At 48.2% G+C, this 12322-nt stretch overlaps 1 protein-coding gene across 1 annotated transcript in view; it reads left to right on the top strand.

Moving 5' to 3' along the window:
* The window catches only part of DPYD (dihydropyrimidine dehydrogenase), a 319890-nt gene extending 309895 nt beyond the window's left edge, over window positions 1–9995 (top strand). The window contains exons 21-23 of the mRNA XM_087827593.1: window positions 3915–4058; window positions 8038–8178; window positions 8559–9995. Coding sequence (XP_087683719.1) covers window positions 3915–4058; window positions 8038–8178; window positions 8559–8729 — 456 coding nt within the window. The 3' untranslated portion in view covers window positions 8730–9995. The remainder of the gene's footprint in view (window positions 1–3914; window positions 4059–8037; window positions 8179–8558) is intronic.
* Window positions 9996–12322: the final 2327 nt, after the last annotated feature.

Genomic DNA, 12322 nt, shown 5'->3' with positions numbered 1-12322 from the left:
ATCGAACTGGCAGCCTTCTGGTGTGCGGGGTGACGCCCAGCCAGCTGAGCCACACAGCCGGGCAGGGAAACATTCTCTACTTCTAACTATTCTCAGTCTGTCGCACACACTGACACAAACACACCCATATCCACGTACATGGGTTTCAGATTATACTGAGTTCTATATATACACACACATATATATTGCATTCAGGGTATTTGTAGATATATGTAATTAATTATATGCATTGCATTCAGTATAAACCTGAAATCCTTTTCTCTTTTAACTTATTACCATTTGGATACCAAAGTAATTACTTTCCCTGCCATTATTGTCACCAATCAGATAACGAAAATAGTGTTGAACCCTTTTTTCTGTGCTATACGCCACTGCTATTAGCCAGCTCACTGCCATTCCCATAGAAATCATGCCATTTAAGCTGGAAAATATCATTTCCTGCTTCTACTCAAGACAAGAACTCTTTTCTACTTAGTAATACGCTCAATTACCTTTGGATTGATCCGTGAATAAATTATAATCCAGATAGACTTCTTTACCTTAAAGCTTTGCTGGCTTAAGGTATCATTGTTGATTCATTAGGTTGTCACTTCTCTGTTGGCACCGTAAAGCTCTTTATACCTGGACAGAGACCGTTTTAGCGCGAGGTACCGTTCTCTCTAAATGAGCGGGATTTAGCTCTTCTGGTGAGAACAAATTCATCAGCGATGAGTCCCCAGAGCAACTGTGGAAACAAAAGTCACACCACCTCTGAGCCCCGCTCCGCACATCAGTTACAAAGTAGCTTTTGATAATTCTAAGGAACTCTTTTCTTTGTTTAAAATATACCGCATGGCGCCAAACCTCTCGCTGGTGTTACCTCGGGATACAACGTTTCCTGTCGGAAAGTAACGAATGAAGGGATCGCGCCTGCTGCTGGCCGGCGGGCGGCTGCCGCGCTTCCTGCGACAGGAAATCGATTCGCTCTGCGCTCGGGCAGAGGGGAGCCGAGCGCCTGATTAGCCAGCTCGGCGCGCTCGGCGGCCAGCACGCGTCCATCTGCGCCGTCTCCTAGTTTTCTCTGGCTTGGGTTTGTTTCTTCGGCAGGATCGGGCCACAAACACGTGCCTGAAGGGAGTCGGCGGATAGGTGATCCTTTGGTGCAGGGGAGAACTGATCTTTTCTATTTTTTGGAAAACGTAACTTTTAAAAGTGCTCAGTACTCATATATCCTGGAGACATTTTAATACGTACAATATAATTTTTAAAAATATTTTTATTGATTTTTAGAGCAGAAGGGAGGAGAGAGAGAGACAGAGAGAAACATTGCTTGGCTGCCTCCTGCATGCCCCCTATTGGGGATCAAGCTCGAAACCGGGGCGCGCGCCCTGACCGGGAACTGAGCTGGTGACCGCCTGGTGCACAGGCTGACGCCCAACCGAGCCACACCAGCCAGGGCTGTAATTTTTCTTTTTTAAAAAAAGCATTTAACTTTTTTATTAACGCAGAAAACAAAATGCCTCTGGCAGCCTTGAAGTGTTGGAAGCTACCTTGGCCTCGGCACCTCCATACAACAGTGAGAACCACGCACACGTGGGCCCCGGGTCATTGGAGATGAAGGCCAGGAGCTTGGGAGGGTGTCCCTCACATTTTGTGGGGGCGTGCTTTTAATTTAAAGAAAAATTTGGCAACAGTTTTTCTTCTTTTCCATTGACTCTTCTATCCAACCCACAAAGCAAATCCTATAGGAGTCTTCATTAAATCAGGCACCTCTCCTTAGGACTAATTATTAAAAAACAGCACATTTTAGAATCAGCACCATTAGCCATGGCGAGGCTGCATCATTTAAATACGGCAAATGTGGTCGACCACTGCAGAGAGTTACAGGAAATGCCAGCTGGTGGATGTTTACTGAGGTGGTCGTCTATTCCGCACCAAGGATTTTCAATTATTATTTTTTAATATTATTATTAATAATATATTTAATAATGTAACTAATTATATTATTATAATTATATTAATAATTATTATTATGGGGGGGTCTCCTCTGGTCTGTGCTTAAAAGGGGATGAATCAGGACGTTCCAGGAACGACTTCCTATGAGTAACGTACGGAGCTCTCAGTGGGATTAGATGGTGCCGAGTGAGGCGAGACCCAGTCAGGGAGTCGGGGCAGGTTCCCCTGGACCTTGCGCATGAGGGGCCTCCTGGGAGCAGAACAAAGGTGCTGTGTGTCAACACCTAACGTCCGTGATCACCCTCGAGAATAGGAGATTGGGAGTAAGGTGCACTTTGGCCTCCCTGGAGCCTGCTTTAAGCTCGGTCTCCCCTCCCTGAGACGGCCAGAGAACACGCTTTCCTCGGGCCCGGGCCCTCCGGCAGGTGGAGGCCAGTGTCCTGAAATACGTGTGATTTTTTTCACCGGCGCACAGGCTGGGTCAGGGAGCAGGACGACCTTGGAGAGCCGTAGTTTTCCAAGCCTCTATCAGCTAGGTCAGCGATTTTCTACCTTTTCCATCTGATGGCACATAAACCAATTACTAAAACGCTGCAGCACATCCAAAATATATATTTGCTGATCTGACAAAAAATGTATGATTTCAATTGATTTACAAAAAAATAATAATAGTAATTACCTACGCTTTTTACTTCAAAGTGACTTTTTAAAAAATTAGGTGCCTATACTTGTGTAAGGATTTCTGGTACCAAGAATTAACCAATTAGATGCGACCTTAGTATGTGACGTGACCAGCAAGATGCAGCTCTATTGTGTGACTGTGTTTTTATGGCTCAAGACAGGGACTCACACTGGACGGCTACTCTTGTGCTGGCTGGTGCACTTTTTTATTGGACCATCTCAGGGAAGAGAGGTCAGTGCCCCTGACTAAATAGTCAGGTGTTGCACGTTTTAAAAATTCTTGCACACACCGGTGGAAGTCGCTGAGCTGCATAAAGGCCTCTGTCCTGCAGGAGCCGGGGAGAGAGGGAGCCACGCGGTCCTAGGACGGAGAGCCGGCGGGCGGGGAGCCTGGGGGTCGGGGGGTCGCAGCCCCAGCCGTGCGTCTGGAAAGGAAGGGAAAGCGCCCCGGGAGGGGGCAGAGCGCGGAAATCGCTGGGCCGTGACGAACCGTCCGAGGGCATTCTCCCGTTAACCCGAAACACTTATGTTTTTCCGTGACACCAGGTATCTCTAAATGCACTTTGTGAAGTACAGAGGAGCAGCCTTGAGATTTAGAGCCCGGTGGTACGGTTCTGCGTCCGGATGGGTTTGCTTTACACACTCAGACGTCGCCTCTGCTTTTTCCTGTCTGTTTGGCCCCCTTCATGCAAAATAAAATTTACTTTCTGTACAGAGAAATCAATATCGTTACCATTTCGTGTTCAGCGATTCCAGTAAATTGCGATCAACGTCCGTTGCCATCTTGAAAGAGATGTCGTAAGGATTTGAGCACCGTGAAATCGAGCCCCAGGTTAGAGCTTGGGCACAGCACCTGGGGTATTGACAGGAGAGTTTGTCAGGGGCCGTGGCCGCGTCTGTGTTGTGCTAGAAACCTGATGAGCAGGGAGGAAAACATCGACGGGTCTCACCTTCCGTCTGTGCAGACCAAACAAACGGTCCAATTAATAGCGATTGTTTGAAGTGGGTGGATTTGGTTCACCACCGCGAGCTCTACTCCATTTAGAAATGTATTTTAATGAACGGTTCTGTATCTAAGGCATACGTGTTTGGTAAGAGTACGGTGCCCTTGTGTTCTTTCTAATAATTAACAGAATCTGGGACCTGGCAGCCCGTGATCCGGGAATGGGGACCACGTCACAGTCCACACGCAACAATCGCAAGCGCACAGTTGCGTGTGGATGATATTTATGATATGTCCTCACACCTTTCTCCTTGATGAGCTCACACGCTTTCCCATTTGTGTGTTTTCCTTACAGAAACTGCCAAGTTTTGGACCTTACCTTGAGCAACGCAAGAAAATCATAGCCGAGAACAAGCTTAAACTGAAAGGAGGAAATGAAGCCTGTCTGCCCCTCAAGAGACAGCTGTTTATCCCCAAAAAGCCTATTCCCACCATCAAGGTAAAAATGAAGCCATGTAACAACATGCCTGTTTTACTGTTTAAACATACGATGTAGCGTAAGAGTTTACTTACTGTTAGAATGTATCCCCTCCGTCTGGATCGTCCAACAGGGCACAGGGGCCCTCGGACCCAAACTAAGCCCCTTGTCACTCCTTCGAGCCCCCAAGTCCTGTGTCTCCGTGAGCAGCACCTGAGCCACCCTCTTTCCTAAGCCAGGGACCTGACATCAGCCCGGACCCCTTCCTCTTACCCGTCCCACTCATGAGTTGGCCCCCGGTCTCTGGTTTTCGCCCCTCGGGCTCCTCCTCTCCTGCCCTCCTCGGTCTGCAGCGGCCTTAACAGCTCCTCACGCAGCCCCCGCTGGAGCTCAGAGGCCTCCTCCCCTCCCCCCAAGTTCATTCGAATCTGATGCAGGAGGGGAAGAGATACCGGGTAACGTCAAAAGGCCCCAACCCCATGGTTTTAAATAAAATGGTGTGTGGGGAAGGATTATACACCCCCTAGCTCTATTCCAGTGGGAGGAGCCGTGGCTACTGTCATTCGCATGCGGGTCCCCAGCCCCTTCACCCGTTAGTCCAGACCCCACTGGTTTACAGCACGTTCTCGTTAACAGTCGTTTTCTCTGTGCACGTGACTCAGATGTGGCTCCCTGAGCTCCTGGTTTATTCTAGAATGTTCTCTGGGCATGGGTGTCCTTTCCTTCGCTGCTTCGGCACTGCTTTTGTGTTTTCCCTGCGGAGTTTCCTCTGTTCTTGACATACCACTTTCCTTCCCCCCCTTCCTCCTGGAAACTGGGTTATCTGTCTCCAGGCTCCTGTTTTCCCTCCACCCACGTGTTTATTTGAGCTGTTTCCTCCCTGCACCCGGCTGGCCTCTGCAGATTCCTCTGTCCAGTAGTTTCAGCTCCACGCTGCTTTGTCCTCCAGGCCAGCAGGGGGCGCCATGGCCCCCGCTCCCACCAAGCTAACTGAGCCCCTCTTGTCCCAGCAAGTGTTTCACGCATTCGAGTTTCTAACCTACTGTGTCTCCCCCGGTTGTGAGTGTGACCATGTTGTTTCTAAGCCAGCCACACTCAATAGATCTCTCCTTTTTTATTCATTTTCCTCTCAAATGCCTCAGGAGTAGGCCGTTTCGATGTCATCAACCAGTGAGTATTTACTGAGTGTTGGCTGTGAGGCCAGCAGTGCACTAAGCATGGGCTCTGTGTCCAGAGACAGACGGGCGTGGTCCACGGCTCGGGGGGGCCCCCATCTCGGCAGAGACATGGCACCAACTCCTATTTATTTAGTATGCGCTTGCTGCAGCCCCGGCATGGTGCTGGACCTAGGCATACAGCATGAATTTTAAAAAGAAAAAAAATCTATCCTTATGGAGCTTGTGGTGTAACGAGGGAGGAAGACACATGTTAAAACTATTTACAGTTCAATCAAATATGTACAAAATGCTCAGGGAACACGGAGGAGTGGAAGGGATTAGTTCTGCCTCGGCTAACTGTGGGAAGCTTCCCAGAGATGTGATATTTAGCATGGAGTTTAATAAATTAGTGTTAATTAAGCAGAGAATTAATAATAAAAGCTAATATTTATGGAGTCCTTATGAGGTCTCAGGCACTGTTTCCACGCCTGTGAATTAACTCATTGAATCCTCACGATAACCTTATCAGTAGCAGGTACCTGTGTTTTTCCCTGTTTTACTGATTAAGTCATGGACAAACAGAGAGGTTAAATAATGCGCCCAAGATCACACAGCTGTTTCAAAGCAGAGAATCAGAGATGTTATTCCAAAGTCTGGCTCCAGAACTCGGGCTCTTAAGCACCAACCACCCTTCACCGCCTCTCACAGGAGGAAAATAAAGGAAGGTAGTGTTTCAAGTAAGTTAGTGTGTTTGAAAGCATCGTGCGCATACTTATGTGGGGTAACCCGCCGCCACGGGCCTTAAACCCAACACACAGCCCCTGGACCAACCAGGTGGGGGCGTCACACTGGGAACCTCACTCTTTGTTCAGTAGGAATTCATAGAAAGGATAGACCCCACAGGCAATAATGAAATAATCTGGTTTTCTTGATTTTTTTTTAAATGTTTTTATTGATTTTAGAGAGAGAGGAAGGGAGAGAAATTGAGAGATATAAGTATCAGTGAGGGAAAAACATCGATCGACTGCCTCCTGCACATGCCCGACTGGGGATCGAGCCCGCAGTCCGAGCATGTGCCCTGAGCTGGAATCCAACAGGTGACCTCTTGGTTCATGGGCTGGTTGGTCATCGCTCAACCATTCATTCAGCCATCTAAAAGGGGTTAAACTTTTAGATAACTCAGTATTCACTGGTCATATGAGGAAATACAGATCATAAGCTACCAATGAAGACCTCAAAGACTGTCAAGATTTAAAAATGCCTCATGTCGAAGCTGAAGTTATGTGAATTTGGAGAAAATATTAGGTAAAATGGAAATTTATTTTGTCTATTAAAAGTAAAATAGAGAGAGAGAGAGAAAGTACACCCACCACTTAGAACAGATGGGATCTTACAACCGGAGAGAACTGTTCAGTGTTTATTTTTCTAGCCTCCCCACAGAGAATGTCCTTAGAGCTAAAACGGGAGAAACATGTCTGAGAGTTGAAGCCTAATAGGCGATTGGAGTATTTTCAACTTGTGATTGCTGACGGGCTGTAGCAGGTGGCAGTAATGAGCGTAGGTTCCCTAACCCCACAGGTGTGTCCAGGGGGCCTCAACTAGCCTTATGTGCTTTACAGGTCACACCTGCCCCTCGGGAACTCCAAAGTCAGCACGTGGACGACCCGGGGCATCTGTAAGCTGCGGCACTACCTGGAAGCGCTGGGTTTTCAACAATGTCCACATTTCCAGCCACATAGAATGATGATTTATTTTCTTTGATATTCGTTCCCAAAATAATTTGTCATCCTTTGACCTTCCAGAGAGCAGAAATGGGGGCAAAAGTAAAAGAAAGGGCAGCCAAGGTCATTGAAACAGGAGCCGAAAATAAAATACCGAAGAGAACCGAGGAAGATGCTTAGAGCCAGAGCCAGGCCTCCTGGAGCGGGGACCTTGAATTGCAACAAAAGAGCCTCTTGTTATAAGTTAGACACAAAGGCGGAAAATCTTGACAGTGTACTAATTTGACAAACGTTGTTGCATTCTCCCGTTTTGTTTTATGAAACAAAATGTTTCTCATTGTTGGTGAAACATCTGTGCCTCACATATTAAGCTTTTAGCCGACGTGGGGCGCAAAGCGACGGGCACCGCCCGCGAGCCGCCCGCGGTGAGTGAAGAGCTTCCTCGCCCTCAGAAAGTGAAGGAGCGTCTTATCTACGAGAGGGGCCTGATCGATTACCATAAACTAGAATTTTTAAATAAAGTCTTCAAGACCCGACAGGCGGGCGTGCGGATGAAAACCGAGACTCCAAACGCTGTGCCGTGAACGCGTGGCGCCCATGCGTTACCCCCTTCACTCCTCGCGAGCTGATATTCTAGTAGGCGTGTGTCCCCCTTCGTTGTTGTTTTATTCATTTTGGATCCTTCAAGGCCCAGAATTTTAAACAGCTAAGCCACCACCTCTGTCCACAGTTCAGATGACCTAGCGGAGAACCTATTGAATGCAGCTAATCGGGTCTGGAGTTTCCAAGCGAAGTATATACAAGGTGTCCCCCCAAAATGTACACACACTTTACAGCTGACAGCTCAACTGCTGTTTCTTTCTTCTCAGGTTTAACCCATTGGGGTTTAAGTTATTCTGAGTGTGCCTGCGTTTCTGGGACACCCTGTGCGTGGCCCACCTTTCAGAAGACAGAAGTATTTAAGCTACCGTTGTGGGGGTCTCCCCATGAGCAGCCACAGCCATCGAAGCCCCTGAGTTGCTTAATGCGGCGTCACATGAAAACGGGGGTGTCTGGGCCAATATCGGCGATTAGGGGGTGACATTTCATAGCGGGCGCCGTAATTCAGTGCTTGTCTTTCAGGACGTCATTGGGAAGACGCTGCAGCACCTGGGGGCCTTCGGCGACCTGAGCACCGTGGAGCAGGTGGTGGCCACGATCGACGAGGAGATGTGCATCAACTGCGGCAAGTGCTACATGACCTGCAACGACTCCGGCTACCAGGTAAGGACTCCACCCGAAAACCTGCGCCTGGCGTTCGGAGTCCAGACAAGTGCTTCACCTCCTCGGGCAGCGGGCACCCCTCCCGTCCAGGTCGGGCTGCAGAGGGGCCCGAGCCCGGCTCAGACAAGGGACGGAGGGAAACCAGGTCACTGCACAGCGCAGGAAGAACTCTCCCAGGCAATGTTAACCGTTCTGATTCCAACGGAAAAGCATTTCTTTTCTGCCCTTTCCCCCTCCTCTCTGCCAGTTCAACTGGTGCTGTAGCTGCCCCAGCGCTGGGCGCAGTTGTCCCCACGTCCAGCTCACTGCAGAGGAAGAGAGGACCGGGACGTCCTTGACCTCGGTGGGCTGTGACGGCCCCGCTGTCCTTTCCGTTTCAGGCCATCCAGTTTCACCCCGAGACGCACCTGCCCAGTGTGACGGATGGCTGCACCGGCTGCACCCTGTGTCTCAGCGTCTGCCCCATAATCGACTGCATCCGGATGGTCGCCAGGACCACCCCGTATGAACCGAAGAGGGGCGTGCCCTTAACCGTGAACCCCGTGTGCTAAGGTGATTTGTGAAACCACCTGTGACCTTCAAGGTCACCCACAAATGCTGATCTTTCTCGTGATCATTTGACTCAGCTCTTTCAAAATGAAAACAGATACATAATGTCTTGATAAAAATCTAGTCTCTAAGTAAATTTCAAAATTATAAGAAAAAGCCTGCTACCAGGGACCACTCAATTAATGGTCATAACATAAAATAATTCTCCGAGGAGAGTTGTTAAATAGCTGTGTGGCCGTTAATTGGATGTTCACCATCAGCTGTTCATTGTGCAAAGTATTAATGTTTTGTGGCAATTAATGCAACAGTTTCCAAATTGCCCGATGCTGTGCTCTGGCTTTGATTTCTAATTGTAAACGAAATTAAGTATTTCAGACCAAAGCACAATTTAACATATAAGAAAATGTTTCCAAGGAAACATTTTATAATTAAAAATTACACTTAATTTTAACCCTGTTTCTAAGCAAACATAATTAGCTACAGAAAGCACAGAAGAAGAAAGTCAAATAATTGTTTTACTGTGTCTGGAGGAAAAAAAATATCCAAAGGGGGTTTGTACAACATTGTAAAGGCCCCTTTGCTAAAATAGCTTCCTTTGGGGGCTGGATACTAGACGTGAGAGTATTTTAACCATTCCTGTCAGTCTGCCACCCGCCACTCGGGCCTGAGACGTGTCCAGACCCCTCCAGTGAACCAACATGACACCCTTCTTTAAAACTTAAACTACGCTCCTAACAAAACGCGGCGTTAGGATGGCCCCCTGGTGAAAGCCGCGCTCACGGGGCACAGATCTGCTCCGCCCGATTTTAATAATACCCTGCACTAGGGCAACTGCCGCCTGAGCTACACCCGGTGAGGCAGCCTGGGCTTGGCTGCTCGAGACTGAAAAACCCGGCGCTGGCAATATGTGTCCAACGGGCGAGACAGGTCCGCTGCCCTCCATTCTCGTGTCTACGTTACATTTCAGAAGCCATGGAATAAAAAAGCAATATATTTTTCTGCAATTGCCAAACAATATTTTTGCATTTCTCTATTTTCATAATCAGCAAATGACACCCTATAATTCATATATCTCTTTATTTGTAGCCTCTTTTCATAGGAACTCATAAGTAGTCAATCTTTACGTAACCACACGTGGCATATTTCTGTGACAAATGCGAGGCCTAGAAAAATAAAATGTTTGATGATGCACTTTTTTAGAAATGAACATTTAGCACAGAATCTATATGACTGAATAATATCAAATAAAATTTCATAAAGCATTTTAACGCACTTGTCGGTCTTTCGCTGCCTCCTTTGCAAATACGGCCACATGTGGAGCGTTTAGACCCTGAGGTGGAGCAGTTCCGGGTGAACCCCACGGTTCGTCCCATCCAGACGTGTGTGGTGCTGGTGGAAATCTAAGGGGGGCAGTGATCCTGTCGCTGTGGAAATGTCCCACCTCCTGTCCCTCTGACCCGGGTTTCCCTATTGGGTTCAGTTCTAATTCGGCCAAAATGTGTCTCCTGTGGGTACCGGCCAGGCTCCTTGGGGAGGCCCCGAGATTCGAGGGGATGGTAGCCTACCATCCACGGTGCCACCTTCACCCTAGGAAACATCCGTGCCATTGACCATTGCTGTTTCGAAGTGGTGGGACACTGAGGACTCGCTTTTGCCACCATGGGGGCATCTTACCTTTTGAATGAGTTTGACTCTGGGGGTTCATTGTCCTTTGGGAATTTTATGAAAAGACGTCCGGGCATATGTGTCCCAAGTCCTCTGCAGCACGCTGCCTGCCAGGCAGAAATTCCCTCGTGGACACTAAAGAGAAAGTGGTCTCTGACTTGGCACCCTCCTCTGAGAAAGCGGGGACCGGGGCTTCAGCTCTGCTCCGGAACCTCTCTGGGGAGCTGCGGGTGACCAGGGCTTCGGTTAGGCCGCCATCGTGATTTCACAGTGCTTTGCCCTCACACACGTTTCGTTCTGCGTGTCTACTTTCTCCTTTACACTAAGATGGCTTTCTTATCCGTGTTGTCTGTAGGAAACATAAGTGAACTTTAGAGAGACTCAGACTAGAGGGGGAAGGAAAACCAAGCCACCCAGCGTGACCACAGGCCCCAGGCCCTAGCACTCACAGGCTCATGAATGAAGACATAGCACCAGACCGAGGAGGCCGGTTAGTGAGTGTTTCCTGTGTCTACAAATCTGTACTCAGTGTTTTCTGTGTCAGCTTGGCTGGGCCGCAGTTCCCAGGTACTTGCCCAAGCATTATTCTAGATGTTTTTCTGAGGGAGGTTGTGGATGAGATTCCCATTTAAGTTGGTAGACTTGGAGTAAAGCAGATTGCCCTCCACAATGTGGGTGGGCCTCGACCAATCAGTTGAAGGCCTAACTAAAACCAAAGGCTGACCTCCCCTTAGCAAGAGGGAATTCTCCTGCCTATGGCAAAAATTTGGACCAGATCGTTAATGATCCTGGGAGGTTCGTGTCGTCTAGCTCACTCTTTTGTTAATTAATATGTAATATTCATTAATATGGTGCCTCTTTTAGTAATGAATACAGATCATATGCTTAAAGTTTTGAAATTACAGGTGCCATCTTTAAATTGAGTGGTCCCATTCGGGTTGGAAATAAGCACATCTGACAGTCCCTTTGCCGGTGTGAGCCTGTCATTACCTGGCCTAGAGTGTTTCTAAGCTCTGGATCGGTTTCACTGCATAACCTACACAATATATTTCATTGTATCCATATTTACTGTTCTTCTAAGATGCCCCATAAACTGCTGGCTCATAAAGGAGCCAAGTTACTTTGGGGCTGTAACTGGCCTAGAGAGCGAGCCCATCGGCTGGTGCGTCTGTGCAGCTGCTGGTTTACAGAATGCGCAGTGTTTTTCCACAACCTGTTCTGCAGACAGCAAGCCCCGCCTGCTCGCTGCTGCCTCTCTGTCTCTGCCTTTATTTCACCACGACTGATGAAATCACGGCGATAGACTCCGGGCAGGTTCCAAAGATCTGCCTCAGTCAACATGCAGGTCAAGACCTCCTCTCCCACCAGCAATTTCCTTCTATGTGTTTCTATGGAGAAGAAGATCTTCCTGCCTGTTAACAGCAAGAAGCTTATTTACCTCCCCTGGCCTTCGGTGGTTTCCTTCCTCGCGGAATCTAGGAATTATATATATATGCAGGATGTCCCCAGAAATGTATACACACCTTGAATAATTAAAAAGGCCGTGTTTATGGAAATACATTTCACTTTCAGAATGTCATAGGACCAGCTGTTAAAGTGTGTATACATTTTTGGGACACCCTGAATACAGATGCACACGCACACGCGAGCACACGCGAGCACACGCGAGCGTGCATGAACACACAGGCCTGTCGGCATCTAACGTGACTAAAAAGGTTGAGTCTGCGTATTTTTCTTGGTAAGAATCTGAGTGGGAGATAAGAACCTTTCCATGCAATTCATGTCCTTAGGCAGGAAGCTCAAAAAGGCTCATGTTCTGTTTTAAAAGAGCCTCTCCTGGGGGAAGGGTCGTGATCGAGGTTCCCCACGGCCGTGGTGCTAAGATCTTTCCACGTGCGTGTCAGGTATCGCGACACCTCCTTTGGAGACC

Source organism: Miniopterus natalensis, chromosome 19, assembly GCF_054644295.1.
Source record: "Miniopterus natalensis isolate mMinNat1 chromosome 19, mMinNat1.hap1, whole genome shotgun sequence".
In the NCBI taxonomy this organism is placed as follows: domain Eukaryota; kingdom Metazoa; phylum Chordata; class Mammalia; order Chiroptera; family Miniopteridae; genus Miniopterus; species Miniopterus natalensis.
The sequence above is the reverse complement of the archived record's forward strand: the minus strand, read 5'-3'. Positions and strand labels throughout refer to the sequence as shown.